This window comes from Cyrtonyx montezumae, unplaced genomic scaffold (genome assembly GCF_038088225.1).
Source record: "Cyrtonyx montezumae isolate F1298 unplaced genomic scaffold, pur_monq_1.0 scaffold_8, whole genome shotgun sequence".
Lineage (NCBI taxonomy): Eukaryota > Metazoa > Chordata > Aves > Galliformes > Odontophoridae > Cyrtonyx > Cyrtonyx montezumae.
This window is the reverse complement of record NW_027072089.1, coordinates 69,891,872-69,909,823: the sequence shown is the minus strand read 5'-3', so window position 1 is coordinate 69,909,823 and position 17,952 is coordinate 69,891,872. Positions and strand designations below refer to the sequence as shown.

General features: G+C 44.0%; 2 protein-coding genes across 3 annotated transcripts in view; both read left to right on the top strand.

Annotated features, from left to right (window-relative positions):
* The window catches only part of RETREG1 (reticulophagy regulator 1), a 52,057-nt gene extending 49,236 nt beyond the window's left edge, over positions 1-2,821 (top strand). For both annotated transcript variants that reach the window (XM_065752867.1, XM_065752868.1), the window contains one exon: positions 1,345-2,821. In XM_065752867.1, coding sequence (XP_065608939.1) covers positions 1,345-1,856 — 512 coding nt within the window. In that variant the 3' untranslated portion in view covers positions 1,857-2,821. The remainder of the gene's footprint in view (positions 1-1,344) is intronic.
* A 3,630-nt stretch (positions 2,822-6,451) lies between these two features.
* ZNF622 (zinc finger protein 622) lies at positions 6,452-10,995 on the top strand. Its single transcript, XM_065752044.1, has 6 exons — positions 6,452-7,058; positions 8,453-8,704; positions 9,247-9,409; positions 10,103-10,215; positions 10,325-10,468; positions 10,611-10,995. Exons 1-6 carry the CDS (start codon positions 6,452-6,454, stop codon positions 10,736-10,738), a joined length of 1,407 nt encoding a protein of 468 aa, XP_065608116.1. The 3' UTR covers positions 10,739-10,995.
* Positions 10,996-17,952: the final 6,957 nt, after the last annotated feature.

The following is a 17,952-nucleotide window of genomic DNA, read 5'->3' as shown; positions in this document are numbered from 1 at the left end:
TCCATCCCACTTGCAAGACTGCACAGTTCTGGACTTCATAACATTCCCTTTCAGCCCATTCATTTCTCCAGCCTGATGAGGTTTCTCACCTCCAGAGTATTCATTGTGTCTGCCCCAGAGCAGCTTCTTTCTGTCCATCAACTTGCTGAGAGTGCACTCCAGCCCATCATCCACGTCATTAATAAAAACTTTGAACACTGTTGGCTGCAGTATCATTCAGAGACCCTACTATTAAGTGGCATCCAGCTGGATTTTGTGCCACTTTGCATACAGCATAACCCTTCCTCCTCGCCGTTCCAGCCTGTTCTTCCCAAAGGAAATGAAGAAAGCTATGTTTTAGGATTCATTTCCTTAGTCCTTATGAGAACTCACATTGTTTTTTTTCACAGAAAGTAAGTTCAAATTGATTCTTTTTTACCTTCTCAATCAAATATTGCCTACCAGTACTAGATCAGAGTATTCCCTCATTCAGGTGCATTCCACAGGCCATGCACTGTAGTCAGTATGCTTTACACATTTCTAAAAACATGCCATTAAAACAGTCATTAAAATGTAATTTTTTATTTGTTTGCATTCTCCTTTTATCCACTTGAATGTGCCAACTATACTTGTCATCTGTAGTTTCCATTTTCTGTTCCCTATTTTAGCACAAGCACTGGACACGATAGCAAAAACTATGAATTAAGTCTTTACATTGTTTTTACATCTTTGTTTATACATGCTGTTAAAAGTTTATTAAACTTTTTAAAAGTTTATTAAAAATCTGTTGTATGTTCATGTGCATGTATTTGTAATTTATGTGTTGTGAAGAAAAAGACTTGTCACATGACAACTGCTAGTACTTCAGGTGTTTGCTGTATTTGGAAAAGGCTGTGGTGGAGATTTGCATGGGTTACAGCTGGATACCTCTTTAAAAAGGTATTTTCTTCAAATAATACTGAAAGGAGTTGTTCTCAAGCAGTTTTCCAAATCGTCTCCACATAAATATTGCAATATGGCTTTAGGTAGAAAATTCTAATGTTGTGGGTTCACTGAAATGGAAAATGCAATATAGCTAAGTGCTTGGTTTACCTTTTTGTCCGTTTGCTTTACATTTTAATCATGTTTAATGGGATTGGAATGATTTCCTCACGCAGCATGAATTCAGATTTGAAGTATCAGGCGATACGAAGTACTAGGTTCTTATTTTGGTTTAAAGGTAAGATAAAGCTCCTCTGTGTTAAGATATGGAATTATAAACGTATTCAAAGGAAAACTGACCAATTGCATTTTTAACATGTGGCTGCTTTTCTGAGGAAGCTTTTCTTGTTTGCTAACAGTTTCCCTCTGTTAATCCCGTGGTAGATTTTGACCGACCTAGTGATCACGAAGAAGCTTTCACGAGAGATCTCTCAGAATTCCCTTCTTTAGAAAATGGTGCAGGAACAAACGACGACGATGACTCGAGCATCGGTGTGCCCATCCAGCAAAACAGAAAAAAAGAACACATGTCTTTAAAGGTGGAGCATTCTTCCAGGCAGAGTAAAGAGAGACCGTCCACCGCAGGGCTCTCCCTGCCTTTGACCAGTGACCAAACCTTTAACCTAATGAGCGGGATTGCTGGGGATGTCATCGCGGCCGCTGTGTCCGCTGCCATCAAAGACCAGCTGCAGTCTGCTCAGCCTGCTCCCTCACGCACGGTGCCCAGCTTGAGTGAGGAGACAGACACGGAGGAAGCCGATGATTTTGAACTGCTTGACCAGTCTGAGCTTGAGCAGATCGAGAAAGAATTGGGACTTTCGCAAGGCCAAGAAGCAGAATCCCAGGAAAAAAAGAAGTCCTCAGGCTTCCTGTCACATCTGCTTGGAAATCATTAACCTGGGAATTGCAGCTGCTGACATAAAGGAAATGAAACATAAAACACACACGAAATCAAATGCAAAAAAAAGGAAAATTCTGAGCTGTAAGCTTTAACTATCACTTTAGATGTGTTGTAATAATTTCCCTTATGCAGAGTGAATTAACTGGATTAAATATCAGCTGATACTGATAGTTTAATGTTTCTGGTAGTTATACCTCAGTGTAATAGCATGGAAATGAATTATCTATCCACTGTTTGATTGCAGATGTGTGTTGGAGGTCAGTTGTTCAAAACAATTGTGGGAGAGGTATTTTTATCTAATGCCAAACATGCATTTTGGTGTCCTGAGCCAGATTTCCAACATCGGCAATTGATGTACTCATAGTTGCCAACCATGTCATGCAATTAATGGTTGACGCAGCAAGGATGAGTTATCAGAGGATCACAGTGAAGCTAAATCTCACCTCCTTCAAGTCGTGCCAGGAATCCCTGCAATTACTGTTACGTATAGTGCATCTTCTACTTAAGAATACATTTCTTCTTTAAATGCGCACGCAGCACTATCGGAGAACTCCATTCGACACTTAAAAAGCTTTGAGTTATATTGGATACGGTGATGCATTTCCACATTTTTGAGGTTTTAGGCATGTAGAGTTGTCAAGTGGCACGCTGTGTGACTGACCACCTGCTGCATTCCTTCATAGCCTGGTCCTTGGCAGTACTGCCTGCGTAAAGTCAGCTGAGATACTTTTATAGATGAGTTACTGTGTCATCTGAACAGCCTTCTGGGGAGCAGGTGGGATAGTTATTGTTCAGACTAGGGAAGATAGAGAAGTTAGAGGTAAGGAGAAGGGCTTTTTAGCTGCTACTTGCATAATTCAAAATGTTGTGGGGTTTGTTTCTGTTTTGTTGGTGCATTGTTTGTTTTCTCTTTCCCTGTGACAACTGCCATCACTTTCAACAAAAGTTGTGCAAGCTGGATCTTGTGAGATACTTAAAAGTACTTCCTGAAGTCATTTGCTGTGGAAGACACTCAGAGTCTTTTTCCTGGCATGTAATTGAAAACAAACACTCAAACGAAAGTGAACTTGTTCCAGTGATTGACCATTTTAAACTCCACACTCAGTGCTCAGTGAATGGCGTGGGATCTTAAGCAGGTTACTTGTTGAACTTTTCCTTTCGTTCACCTTTAACGAAGTTGAAATTGTAATACCACGCAATAGTAATCAAAGAAATAGGAAGAAGTAAAGCTAGTTTCTCTTATGTGACATAAACTGGTAGCAAAGTGGAGGGACCATGTCAGCTGCTACTACTACTAAAGTGATTTTCCATTTGCTGGCATCTTAAGAGGCGAATACTGTCATCTGGGACCCTCAGAAAGTACAGCAACAGAGTATAACAGTTTCCACTAACGTGTTTGTGTAGGTAAACCTGTGTTTGAAGTTAACTCCATTCTAATTACTTTTTCTTTCCTTGAGGTGAAAAAATAGGGAGATGGACAAACAGATTGTAGCTAAAGAGAAGAGAATCTTTGACACTGGCTTTATCGTCGCTTGTGCTTCTGTGTCAGTAATGCATATTGACCGTGTTTGCTGTCCTTTACCAGTAAAAAAGTGAGCCTGTGCCTTCATTATCAAATCACTTTCGAAGCGAATGGATGTTGGATATCAATCAGCCAAGATGCAGCTTTTGAAATTGTAACATCTTACCTTTAAAAGCAAGTTTCTGAAAACTATGTAAAAAAAATCAAACCAAACCAAACCAAAACAAAAAAAAAACAACACAGCCAGATCGCTTTCACACTGTTAATTGTTAAGTTTCCTTTCCAACTTCCCCCAGCCTGTCCTTCCCAGCTGGAAAAGTAGAAACAAAGGAAGCTTTTGCTGGGAAGTCCCAATGGTTAAAGGCCGTTTCAGTTAAGGACATTGTGTCCTTGCTGCATGTGTAGGACAGTCGATGCAGTGAGAAGCCCACAACTTCCAAGATGCTGATGGGACTTAGCTGAGCTCCTAGACCAGGTGTGCTCTCTGAATAAGGGTGCTGGTGCCCAGGGAAACGACAGGCTGCAGGACAGGGGACGCTGGGGAGGCAGCAGGCCTGTGTGAGCTTGACTGGAGTGCGTGGGTGAGAGTGGCTGTCAGTGGTGGCATTGCAACTGTGTGCACTTTATTGTCGTTTTATGAAGAATACTTGTGGTCGTGAAAGTACCTACCACTGGGCGCTCTTGTAGAAGAATAAATCAGATCAAGGAGGATAAGCAGTTGGAGGAGGTCATTGGACTTTTTGTAAATGATCCATTTTCTGGTTTCAACACAGATCACTTTGAGTCAAGTGTGTGTCTCAATTTTTTTTACAGAAACTAATAGCAAAACTTGAGCAAGCAGATCATTAAAGATCAGGGATGCCATTGCTTATTTGAGTGTCTGGAATTCATCTGTTCTCATGGTAGCTGATAGTACTTTTTAATGCAAGCCCCTAAGTACTGTGTAATGGGAAGGAGGTCATTTTGTAGCATACAATATTCCTTCTAAAGCAGAGGAAATATGTTTACTTTCTGTGGAGTGTTACCTCTCCTCTCCCAAAGAAGGGCTGGTAGGAAACCCTCTGCTCAGCCACAGTACATTCCACAGTAGTTGGACAGCAGAACGCAAAGGAAATATTTCTCTCCTTTGTAAGCCCTTCCACCCCATTTAGTCAGAAATAACTTCAGAAGCCTTCATTAAGCTGTACTCCAGCAGCAGCCATTGTGTACAACTCCTGTCACATCATCTGCCTGTGGTCCAACCTTCGCCATCGTCTTCTCATCGTCCAAAATGAAATACAAAGGCAGGGAGAGGGTCCAGTGAGCACAAGGTGGCATGTGGCTCTGAAGCGTGTGTTTGTGATGCAGGAGACATGCCTCTGGGCACCTTGTGGGCTGAACACAGCATGGTCATGGAGTGTGGAGGATGGAGGTGAGCTCGCACAGAGCTCGATGCAGTGGGATGTGCTCATGTGGTGACCTAACCCCACCTGACCACCTACCCATGTGTTCCTACACCTCAGTGCCTGACTGGGCTGTCAGCATTGAGTCAGGGCTTTATGCACATGAAGTGCAGGACACAAGCACCTCTCTGTGCTGTTGCAGTGGCCCTGCTGGGCACTGACCCTCAGCTCTCCAGCTCAAAGCAACAAAGGAGGGCAGCTCATTTGGCCCAAAGTATTGGGATCCCAAACCGCTCTCGTCCTCAGGTTTGGTTTGCACATTTCCAGCCTCCATTTGAGCACGCTTCCCTCCCCCCCCCCTTCTCTCCCCCCCATTGTAGTGTGTGTTCGCAGTGCAGCACCCCATGGGCAGCACCTCCATAGCGGGTGACCAGAACCTGGAGCGTTACAAATCGTCTCTGTTTGAAGTACTTCACAGCACTTTACCTAGCTTGCTTACTATTTTGTAAACATGGAGTTATTACATTGATTGTTTGTAAGACCGTTTAATAAATATGTGTTAGTTTTTATCTTTCATCACATCTAATTGTACATTTGTTCCCGGGATAGGAAAAAAAAAAAAAAAAAAAAAAAAGAAAAGACGGCGAGAAAAGCCTTTTTGCCGCACTTTGTTTATTGCTTGGCGGTGTGTCGGGTCACTGTGAATAAACACTGATCTCAGCTCTCGGCCACCGAGTGCCGATGTGGCGTTATTTCCCAGCAGCGGAGCCGGGGCTGGGGGCAGGGTGGCGGCGCTTGGGGGCGGCCTCCAGGCCGGCAGGGGGCGCTAGAGGCGGCAGCGCCCGCCGGGCGGAAGCGGCGGCGCGCAGCCCGGCTTTCCGGCGCAGCGCTGCGTCGGCGGCTGCGCGCCTTCATCTCGACGGGCGGAGCGGTGTCGCGCGGTCCCTTCGTGCCCCGTCCGGCAGGTACGTGCTCCGGGAGGGGGCAGCGGGCTGCTGGGGGCCCTGCTCCGCACGGCATGGGGAGGAGGCACCAGCACCCGGCCCCGCGGGTGGGTGCCTCGTGGGTGTGGGCCAGAGCCGGGCCGGGCCCCTCCTCCGCCTCCCGAATTGCGGCGGTCACATCCGGCAGGCGTGGCTCTGCGTCACTCCGTTTGTAGCGGTGAAATACGGGTAGGTGGGGGGAGAGGCGTGCTCCGAAGGGCGATTGGGATCCTTCGGCGAGCGGATAGTATGTTCTTCTCTGCAACTGTAAGCATCCGTTCGGTACAAGGTGCACCAGCTGTATTTCAATGGGGTAGCGCGGCCTTTTGTTTTCTGTTCACGCTTAGTTTCCGGCTGCAGGGCGACGGACCCAGAAAGCAGTAAAGTTGGAGTCCACTTTTCGAAAGCTGCTGCTTCACACAGCAGCTCTGTCAGAATGTGTGTCTGTCACTGACGATTCTCCCTTTTGGCAGCTTCTGGTGGCAGCTGCTGTTCTTCGTGTGTCACTTCCTTTTGTCTCTCAAATCGAACCAGGTGGGGGTGGCCTTGGCAACCTCCAGTGTGGACACGTTGTGTGGCTGTTTGCTTTTACTGTGTTCAAGACATTCCGTCATTTTAAGTTAGAAGGGGTGCGTTGTTGTCGTTGTGATTGCGTTGTGTCGATTGGTGTGACTGTTATCTGGTTTTCTTTAGCCCTCCAGCCATGGCGACCTACACGTGCATCACTTGCCGCGTGGCCTTCAAGGACGCGGACGTTCAGCGTGCCCATTACAAAAGCGACTGGCACCGCTACAATCTGAAGCGCAAGGTTGCCGACATGCCTCCCGTCACCGCTGAGAACTTCCAGGAGCGAGTCTTAGCGCAGAGGGCGGTGGCAGAAGAGCGGAACAAAGTCACTGCCACCTACTGCACGGTTTGCAGCAAGAGGTTCTCCACCTTCAACGCCTACGAGAATCACCTGAAGTCCAAGAAGCACCTGGAGCTGGAGAAGAAAGCCGTTCAAGCCGTCAGCAAGAAGGTGAAAATATTAAATGAAAAGAACCTGGAAAAGGGGCTTGCCGTGGAGAGTGTAGACAAGGATGAAATGAACGCAGCTATACAGCAAGCCATCAGAGCCCAGCCGTCCTCATCTCCAAAGAAGACACCTTTACCCCCTGATCACGCAGGCAGCTCTCCAGCTCCCATGGAAACTGCCAGTCTCTTGCAGAGTAAAGAACGAACTGAGAAGCCTCCGCGGCTGCAGTGGTTTGAACAACAAGCAAAGAAGCTGGCCAAACAGGAAGCAGAGGAGGAAGAGGATTCAGAAGAAGGTAAGGTGGTAAGCATGCTGTCAACAGATAACAGGTACCCCAACAGCTTGGGGTAAGCTGTGGAGTTGTTCGTTTTGTGCAGAAGTCACCTTTCATTTCCTTCAGTGATATGGCTTTTTTATTGCAGAAGACCTTCCTGTTAAGGTTTCAGTTTAACAGAGGCTTTCAAGTCAGTTCATGCTTGTGAACAGAGGCTCTGTGTCCAAAACTCTGATGGGTCTGAAGGCTGAATGTAAATACAGGCACTATCTTCCATGTAAAGTTCCATGGGAATTCCAGGGCTGACCATAAAACTGCTCCTGGAAAAAAGATGAACAAAATCTGACCATGGTTTGCTTTCCTGCTCTGTTGAAGGGAGGTAGGAGTGGAGGATTTGTTCTTCACTGCCCATCAAGACCAGAGGAGGAAATTTTCTCCTTAGCCTGATGCTGTGTGGCAAGGCTTCTCAGCACATTGCCACAAACAATAATAATAGGTGAGGAATTGTCACCTCTGCTGCCCCTTCTGCTGCCTCACCCTCCTCTGCATATACAACTCTGCTGGGGCCATCCTGGAAAGAGGACAACTGAATTAACCAGTGCTTCAGAATTCCCAGAGGAAAAAAAGGTTGTTTTTAACCTGGACTCTGCTAGTGCAGTGTAGTTTGCAGCACAGCTTGCAAATGCATCTATTACAGCATTAGAATGAGATGATTTAACTGCGTCCATAGTTGGGAACAGGAATGAGTGCAGTGGGAACATGCTATTCCAGCTTCAGTACCAGACTGGAGATGAAGCATACTCTTCTGCTGGTGGTTTTAAATGTCTGTCTTATTTGGCTGTGGCTTTCTGCATTTACAAAAGGTCAAAAGTTAAGAAATAGGGGAATCAAAGCCCTTCCTGATGAACCCTGAACCTCTGGGGAATCCCCGATTGCTTGTGGTCTGCATTGAGCATGGCAGTAGTTCTGCAGTCACGTCAGCTTGTTAGTAAATCTCAGACAACTCTGAGAATTTGCTTTTTTCTCTTTGTTAAAAGATGAATGTGTGAGAGGGAGGGTATTTGCTGTTAAGTCATTGCTGGAAATTAATATTTTCACGTTTCTGACAGAGCCGTATTTTGAATGAGGAATACATGTGTTCTTGTGCTATAGCAACTTTAATTAAGATTTTGAAACTGCAGTAAAGTGTTAGTTGTTGAGAAAATGGAGGGAAAAAAACCTTTTCTTTTCTGAGCAGTCGTGAATTTTGCTGTGTGTTTTGTAAAAAGAGAAGAACTGTTTTACTGGAAATAGTACCATCTTGTGCCTGAAACTAAGGGTGAGAACACGATATTTTCAGTTTTTTAACTTCATTGGTAACTGCTTTGCCTGGAAGAAATAAGCAAATAAATATTTCTGTACCTTCTGTTTAAAAGGCTGGGAAGATATGGATTCTGATGAAGACCTTGGCTCTGAAGAAGAGATGGAAGGTGTGGGAGAAGAGGAGAAGCAAGCAGAAGCTGACGGCGCTTCTGCCGTTGCAGCCATACCCGTTACAGACTGCTTGTTCTGTTCCCACCATTCCAGAACTCTCATGAAGAACGTGGCCCACATGACAAAAGTTCACAGTTTCTTCATTCCAGACATAGAGTACCTTGTGGATCTTAGAGGACTAATCAAGTACTTGGGTATGCCTGTAAATATCCTCTGATTTTAACCTGGATAATTAAAGACTCTTCCTGCTTATTTTAGCTTGGATACAGCTTAAAATGTGTTTTGGGCATTGTTTCCTTGGATTTATTTATTTGTTTATTTATTAATCTATTTACTCATTTATTTAGCGAGATCTAGAGGCTATTTAGTTCAGTATTTAGATTGTTCTGAGGTTTGCCAGGGAGAGTGGGAGAAAACCCTACTGTGCAAGTGTGTGGTCGTGGACCCTGTAAGTCTTACATGGTATTCTAATGCTGAAGAGGTTTTTAATAGAAAGGTGTACTGCAAGTATGAAATGTTTTCTTGAGAATACATAGTGATCTGTACCTTGTCATGTGAATTCTTTCAATGTTAAGACTGTCCCTTATGCCTTATGATCTAGGCATAGGGACTGCAGGAAATGAAGGACTCAAGGCTCTTCCTCTGTCTTCAAATTGGGAAGCCTACATCACAGAACTGTTAAGTTAGTAGAGAGGCTCCGTTCAGACCAATGAGTGTCTTTTTTGTTTTTCTGCAGGAGAGAAAATAGGTGTTGGGAAAATCTGTATCTGGTGCAATGAAAAGGGGAAGTCCTTCTACTCTACAGAGGCAGTACAGGCTCACATGAATGATAAAAGCCACTGCAAGCTCTTCACAGATGGAGATGCGGCCTTGGAATTTGCAGACTTCTATGATTTTAGGTAAGGACGTTTTTCAGTCACACTTTTTATTAGAATCTCGTTAGTTTTTAAAATTTACTCCTGATTTTGATATGATGCTTTGCCAACTTTCTACTTGAGTTTAACAGCGTGATTGGTTGTGCTCTCCGTTGACCACTAATACCTACATGAAAATATATTTTCAATTCTATTTTGTATGTTGTTACTGAGTTTAGATTTCAAAGATCAAAAAAAAGATCATAAAAGGATGTAAATGTAATTTCTGGCACCTTTTCGGTAGATTTGGAGCTTACAACATACTGAGGAGTTTTTCTTTTAAGCAGCTGGAGTTGAACAGGATTGTTATGGTGTAGAGGCCTCTTGCTGAACTTCATTCGGTCGTCCTCAGCTATGATCGTTTTGGTCAGAAACAGCTACTGCTGTGATGGAGTGCTCCCATTCATTAATTGTGCAGAACTGTGGTGGCTTTTCAGAATGAAGAGGTGTTGTTTTGCAACAGGACCGTGCTGGATTGTAGAACTTTGTGGAGGAAGGGAGGACCCTGTTTTCAGCCTTTGTTCTAGAGATGATATTATTGGATAGAACTCTTAAACTGTGGTTGGTGAAACGTGACAGTACTTGGGACTTTCTGTAGCCATGGATCTGTTGTGTAATGGGCACGCGTAACTGTGGCTGCTTGCCACATATAAAACATATTTTGCTACTGCTCCCCAGGAGCAGTTACCCAGATCACAAGGAAGGGCAAGACATGGAAGTTCCTGGAGATCTCCCAGCAGAAAGAGAGTTGGAATATGATGATGACACTATGGAGCTGATCCTCCCTTCAGGTAGCACTGCATTTCTCAGCATTTGGCCTTTACATAGCTTTCATGATATTCTTGATGGCCATATTTCAGAACCATCATCACTGTGCTTAATCTTTCCTCCTTTGAATAGGTGCAAGAGTGGGTCATCGTTCTTTAATGAGATACTACAAGCAACGGTTTGGTCTGTCAAGAGCAGTGGCTGTTAGTAAAAATAAGAAAGCAGTAGGTCGGGTGTTGCAGCAGTACAGAGCTTTGGGCTGGACAAGCCAGACAGGTAAGTGACACATTGAGGTTTTGGCAGAAAGAAGAAATTGCCAGTATGGGAAGAAAACATGCTGCCTTAAAATGGTAGAGTTTTGCAATTAAGTAGTAACCCTACAAGTGCATATCCCTCTTTCTCTTCTTCCTCCCTGAAGGGGCAGTCTTTGCTCAGAAGCGTGATATGCAGTACCTGCAGAGGATGAAGTCCAAGTGGATGCTCAAGATGGGAATGAATAACAACGCTACAAAGCAGATGCATTTCCGGCCACAAGTTAGATTTTAAGTACTGTGAAGAACTGCCTGCAACAGATTTTGGGAAGGGGTATTTAATGTTTCTGACTTGTGGATTCTGTTATTAAAATGGACTCGGTTTGTAACAAGTGTCAGTGTGCTGGCATATTTCCCTGCCTATGAGATGACTTGCAGGGTGTTGCTCTTCCATTGAAATGATGGTTGATTTAACGTAAAAATGGAAGTATCTTAAATACATATCAAAGTAATCACCACAGTGAATGAGCATGTATGCATAGATGCTGTCCATCTGTGGGGGGACAGTGCCATTTGTCTCTATATCTTGAGTTTTCAGTTCTGTGAAACAGTTGAGGCCAAAATAAGATCCTGGATCTAAGAGTCAGAGATACTGTATTAAAGGTATGTACTTGTGGTGCCAGACATCAACTAGCTGGGTCTTTGGGACTTGTGGCTGCCACTAGCAAGGTGAAAATTTGAGAGCAGAGACTCTGGGAAAGTTAAGTGATAATTATTCAAAGAAATACAGTTATTGGAAACATAATTCCAAGGTTAATTTTGTATCTTGACTTTACTTGGTTAATGCTCCAGCTCAAGGCTTGATTAATAGCTTCTGGTGCGATTGGTTTATATCCAATTTCATGAATTTTTGTTACCTAAAAACTGCTCAAAATTACCATAATGTGCAGGTGAACGTCAGTCTAAACTTCTGATGATTTCATAAACAATTCCTAATTAAAGCTCTGTCATTAATATCGATATCAGTCTGCTTTTCCCATTGAGTATTTGTGTTTCTTATGATCTTGCTGAGGTGAAGTGACTTTGAGCTATGAATTGGGTGGACAGGGGCGTTCTTCCTGCCAGAACTGTGCTTTCCCACTTGAGCAAGTGTTCTGTTACAGAGTGCTGTAGAGAAAACTTGCTTGTTAAAGAGCTCATGTATCGGTGCCAGCATTATACCGGTGTTGTAGATATTAAAGTGACCTTAGTTCTGACTTTGCTGTGACAAGGAGGACAGTTACTGATGCCTTAGAGGTAGGTGTCAAGGAGCTTAGGCGTGAAGGTGGAAATACAGAGACAACCGATGAGACAATTCGTGGCTTGGAGTGCACAAGGTTCAGCCTGAAGGTACGCAGTTTACTGCCCTCCTTCATGCAAAAGGGCAACCAGAGGAAAGCGCTGCAGGCTCACCCACAGAGCCTGCTGCTTGTGAAAGGATGGGATTGCCTGAGTGCCCTCAACTGTCTGGTTTGGAATGATACACAACAGGAGAAATGGTAGTCGTTTTAAGATTAACTAGGCAGTATGCAACGTGTCTACCTATGGCTCCATCCTGTACTTCCTGTTGTAGTTTAGTCAGAATAAGATGGAGCAGTAATGGGGAAACATTCTGATACATTAAAGAGGGTTGTATTTCTGTTAAAATCCAAGATGGAAGCAGGTGCCTTGGGAAACCAGCAGAGGGCATAGGGAAGCCTTTTCCAGCCTTGTATTTACTATGACAAGGAAGTGTAGTATGAGTACATTCATGCAGAGAGTACTGAAAGAGCAAGGGGACAAAGCTCACCACAAGTAACATTATTATTTAGGTTCAGGGAGAATGTTGTTATCAAAAGGACATAGGAACAAGTGTGCAGGTTATCTGCAGTATTCAGGAACAGTCTGCAATGTGCAGGTAACTCCAGCTTTGTGAAAGCATCTGAAAACATTTTTACTGAATGTGCTTCATAGTATTACTACTTGTTTAGTCACCTGCCTACCTTAAAAACCATACAGTGGATAGCTGAGAGCAGCTTTTTGTTCCTTACAGGAATTCCAAGTGATGCTGGAATGAAAGAACTGTCAAAACTCATACAGTGCATCTGCCATCTTCTGGGAGTAGGTCTTCTGTTGCAAATGTAGAATACCTAAAAGCAGCTAGAGCAGTACTAGAAGGCAAAGCATGCATTATGTGGAGAGGTGGAGCTAAGAAAGAGTTTTTGGGATGCAAGTAGCAGAGATGCAGGAGAGTCAAGATGTGTAAAGCACTACAGAACTGTAGGGATTGGAAGGGACCTCTAGAGATCGAGTCCAGTCCCCCTGCCAAAGCAGCTCCCTAGCCCAGGTTGCACAGGTAGGCGTCCAGAAGGGTGTGGAACATCTCCAGAGAAGGAGACTCCACCACCTCTCTGTGCAGCTGTGCCACTGCTCCATTACTGCACTGTGAAGTTCCCAAGCGCATTTATGCCAAACTTCCTATCCTTCAGTTTGTGGTCATTTCCCCTTGCCCTATCTTAACAGCTTAATACACTGAATTTGCAAATCAATGTGTAAAGATCTATTTCAAGTGAGCACCTGCTTTAAGAGTGTGTTATTGATCTGTAATTAGTTTCCACAAGGTAGTGGACCTGAAATGTAAAAAAGTTGGACTGTAGCCCAAATAACATCTACTGCTACAGCTCTAAGGAGGGTGGGTTGGTTTTTCTTTTTTTTCTTTTTTTAATCTATTAGAACTGAGGCAAACTGTGCTAATGGGTTTGTCTGCTTAGAGGTTTGGTTACTTTCCTGTGTGCTGTCTGTATAAAACTGCAGGTGAAAAACTACGCACTTTAGGTGAGGTTATACTATTACGACCCACAGTAAACAAGAAATTAGAGGTAAGCGGACATAGCTCACTGTTGTGAATCCCTGCAGCTGGCAGAACCTGGGTAGCTGAGATGACAAGCTGATGGTGCTTCATGTGTCAGAGCAAGCCACGTCGTCTCTTTTCAGGTATCTGACACAAAGGAAATGTCTGTTGTCTCACCCACTACATCCCATACTATTCCCAGCAAGGTGCAGCAGCCAGGAGCTTCGGCAGTGCCAAAAGCAGGAACAGGGGACCTGTAACCAGTTTGGTGTTAAAGATTTCAATGTGTCCGTGGTATGAGACTAAGAAGCAGAATCATAGATGCTGGCTGAGCCTGGAAGGGAACCAGAATCACTGTCCTCTGAAAGCAGCCAACATTTCCCACTGTAACGCTTTATGCATTGTCCCAAAAGCAAAAAGAGATCACAAAGCCAACTTTTAAATAGCAACTTTACCACACACATATTTGTTATATTACATAGTATGGATTTGTACAGTTCTCTGATGCAAAATAAAGGTGTCTAACATTGAGACGTATTTTGCATCATTCATTATACTTGTATTGGAATCTTTTTGCTTCCTGCTTTATAGGATTCTTTCCACTTTTTGATCTTTGCTGAGTATTTGTGGGGTAAATTACATTATCCTATGCGTGAAAGTAGGAGGCTTGCTCTTCCTGTGCTATGCATGCATTAGTAAAATCCACATGTCCCAGGACACAGAAATACACATTCACATTTTCAGATGAGCTCCCATCTTAACATTCTACCCGAGCCTGTAAGATCCTTCAGGTAAGGAATTACCGACAGTAACTTGAAAACAGAATTAGCAGCATCAAAAACTAGTGTTTTTACCGAAGTAGCAAGGTACATTTCTCCTTGTAATGCTATTCTGCCAGCTCCATGAGGGCTATTTTAAAGCATACCTGCAAGACCTTACTGGAAGTTTACAGAGCTGAGTGGTTCAGCCAGTAGTTACTAGATGTGTACAAGTTGCATTTGTATCACAAATAACTAACCCGTGCACCTCAGATGTGTGAGAAGAATGCTGCAGGGTAGGCTGTCACTCAGCTGTGGAGTCATTATTTGGGAAGCTGGGTGGAAAAACTGAGTCCCAGTACACATGTTGTGGCATATTAAAGTGCTGCAGAAAGGATTTAGGTACTGCACCACACTAGCAGTCAGACTCTACTGAAGGTGTGGCTCTAAACACTGGCTGGGGCCTGAGTTTGATGTCCGTGCCTCTGTTATTGCAGATTCTCTTAAGCTAGGAAGGAAGGCAGGCGTGCTTGTGTCGTGGTTTTGCTGCCGGTATTCACATCAGAACATCCTGTTGGGAGTTAAAGAGTTAATGGCGTGGTGGGGAGGGGAATTGGGGCGGAGCTCCGGACGGACACCAGCCGTGGTATGACACGCTGCTGTATGGGCTGCCGCGGCCGTACAGCGCTTGTGCTAACCTCGCGGTTTTAGTAGGGAGCCTTCATACCTTCGTTACCTCTCTTCCAGCTTGTTTGATTTTGTTAGATTTAGTAAACTGCCGTTCTTCCTCAAATCGTTGCCGTTATTTTTTGTTTCTGTTGTTGTTTCTAGACCCATCTCCGTTCCCATCCCCCCCCCCAAGATCGCACGGCTCTGCTCGGGTGGTGCAGTTTCCTTTTTTTTTCCCTTTCCCTCCTTTTTTCCTTTTATCACTGTCACTGATAACACCGTGACAGCTTGTAATCCTCGAGGCCAATTTGCCTTCTTATTTTGCCCGCCCCCCAACCAAATCCCATCATGCAAAAACAATTTTGTGTTTCCCTTCACAGACAATGCCTGTTAATGTCTTGGCGAGGTCTCTGCAGTCATCTATAGACATTTTGGCCTTTTTTTTTTTTTTTTGGCATGGGTAGCTTTCCACCCTTACGTTTCTGTTCTCTGCAGCCATGAAAGCAATCTGAATTTCCTGGGCAAGATCCGCCTTTGGTCTCACACAATTCTGCCTTGCTAAGCTCCACTTATGCCTTAATGGGTGGAGCAGTTATGTGTTCGTTTACGGCATGTGACACTGAAGATTTTGATGTAATATTTATTGAAATGTTCCAAAATTCTGACATTTTCTGACATCTATCATAGGTTCAGTCCTATCTAGCCTCCTTAGTTGTTCACGGTCGCAGTATCTCAATAGATTCTGTAGTTCTAGTCACTGAACTGATCTGCGCTGATGAAGTGTGTGCTTTCGAGGCACGGAAGGTGAGGAATAGTTTCAGTATTTTTTTTTCCACTGAATTGTAAGCTGTATCTACTGAAATTACCCTCATTTGGCTGCAGACCAAGAATAAACACGGGCTGTTGTTTTTATTCTAACAGTGTATGTTAAGCTGATCCCACATGAAAGTGCCTGGTGAATGGCATGATCTTTAACAGAGGACAACAGAGGACACTTGCTAGCTGCATCTTTTTTCCTACTGGCAGGCTTGCTGTCCCACAGAGAAGTGAGCACTGTGGTGGAGGTGCTGAGCTCTGTCTGTCATCCTTGAATGCCTTATAGGGAATTGCTGACAGGTCTCAGTAGAATCCCTGTAGTTCGTGGTACAGTCTGTTTTTTGTGTGCTTGTCCACGTAGCTTGTCTTAGCTGCAGAAGCGGGCATGTTGTGCTCTGGTTTGTCCCTGCCTCTTCCTGCAGTTAAATGACTGTGCTTCTAACTGCACCACAGTCCCTGGCAGAAAACAGCACAGTGTAGGAGCAGCACAATCCCATGTTTGCCCATGTACACAGCACAGAGAGAAGACTGGTTGGCTTGGCTGAGACTACATGATTCTCTAGCAAGGAGCCACTGAGAGCTCTAATGCAGCATTTCACCTTGCCCCAGAGCCTGGACACCTCTATTGGTTGTGGTCTACATCACAGAGCACTCTCCTGAAAACAGGTGCTTTTCGGATAGCTGACTGGATTTGGGTGTTTAACTGCTTGAAGGAAAGTCCCAGTTTTTGAATTAATAGGCCAGCTGTTCAATAAGTAGTTAAACACGGAAATCAGCCATATGTCTAGTAGTTTTATTTCAAATGTCTTGGTCTTTTGGCCCTGCCATTCATCTGGGTTTTTTGTTTGTTTGTTTGTTTGTTTGTTTGTTTGTTTGTTTGTTTGTTTTCTGTACTGTGGCATATCTGCAATGAGCAGTCCCAGCACAGCCGTTAGGAATAGCTCAGGTACTGTGGGTGAGACTACGGCCAAAGCAGAATGCGAATACATCAGTAACTTTGGATCATGTATAGAGCAAAACAATGTCAGAAACTGCAGTCATTCCACCTAAAACACTTATCATGTCCCAGCAGCACAATCATGCATACATAAGAGGCCACCAAGCAGACCAGGCTCTGAGTAGTTCTACCAGTGGTTAGGTACCCTCGTGCTGTGCACTTGTTGTGCTGCTGCCTGTATCATCTTGTTCTCTTTGGCATTTCACAATAGGAGTAGCTCCCAGAGCTGAGTGAGGTAGCCCAAAATGTCATCTTTGTTCCTTAACACCAGCCCTGTTAGGAGATCAAATTTCAAATACAATAAAGAAAGCCCTTTGGTAACTCTAGCAAACAACCAAAGGAAGTAGCATAGAAAAATAACTGTTTTTTACAAGTTTTGCCTCCTGCAGTTTGTGTGAGCAGAGGTGGATCACAGCTCACATTCCCTTGTGCCCACTGAAGCAAGACAATCCAGCGTGCAGGCTTTTGAACTTCCAAGCCCGTATATATGCCTATCTGTGACAGCTGCAGCCATTAACAGGAAATCATTCAAGCAAAGAGAAAAAATAAATCCCCCGTTATTGTGCATAATATTTTACTGGCTCATTGGCTTTGCTGAAGTACTCTGGTTTGGACTGTCTTGGCTGTAATGTCCAGCAGTAAGCAGAAGTCACTGTGCCAAGGGGATAATGTCACACAAATGCCTCTAGTCATGTGTTGGAAGCATCCAGTTCAGTGGCGCCCCACCTGCCCCCATGGTTAGCTTTTATGAAGTTTTCCCATAGCTCTTTCAAATCTTCATTCAAAAGGGAAACAGAAAGCTTTAAGATTAAAAGGCAACGGTTGCCTTGATGTACTTGATCCTGCTTTGTATTTTTGTTTAAAAGCAGTATTACAAGAGTAGTTCCTCCCTCATTAGCACACCTTTCTTCTCTTCATTAGCTCCCTGACAGTACCTCTTGGGGTTATTGGGGAGTAAAACAATGAAATCCACAGCTCAGCTTAAAGAGTTTGGAGGAAAAAAAGCAGTGTAATGAGAAAAAAAGATTTTGTGCAGTCCAAGACTCTTGTGTACTGAATACAGCAGGGTTTGAAGCCTGCAATAGAGTCCCAGTGGATCTCTGGAGGTAATATCTACAGAGCAGATGCTTAATGTTCTGAAAGCCCATTGAAGAGTCAGGTGAACCAATTGCTTTAGAAATATATGAGTTGTAGCCACTTCCAGCTATGGAATTGGTGTCTGGCGCTCAAGTAGATGCTAACTTCTTTGATTTAGTTCTTTTTAACTTCTCTACTTCTCTTATTTATTTGTCACAGCATACACAGGGCTTTTGCTTTTTTTCTATGTACTGTGCTGTGAGTAGCTATTTGATGGAGGCATTGAGCACCAGACTGGAACTCCATCATTAATACAACAGCAT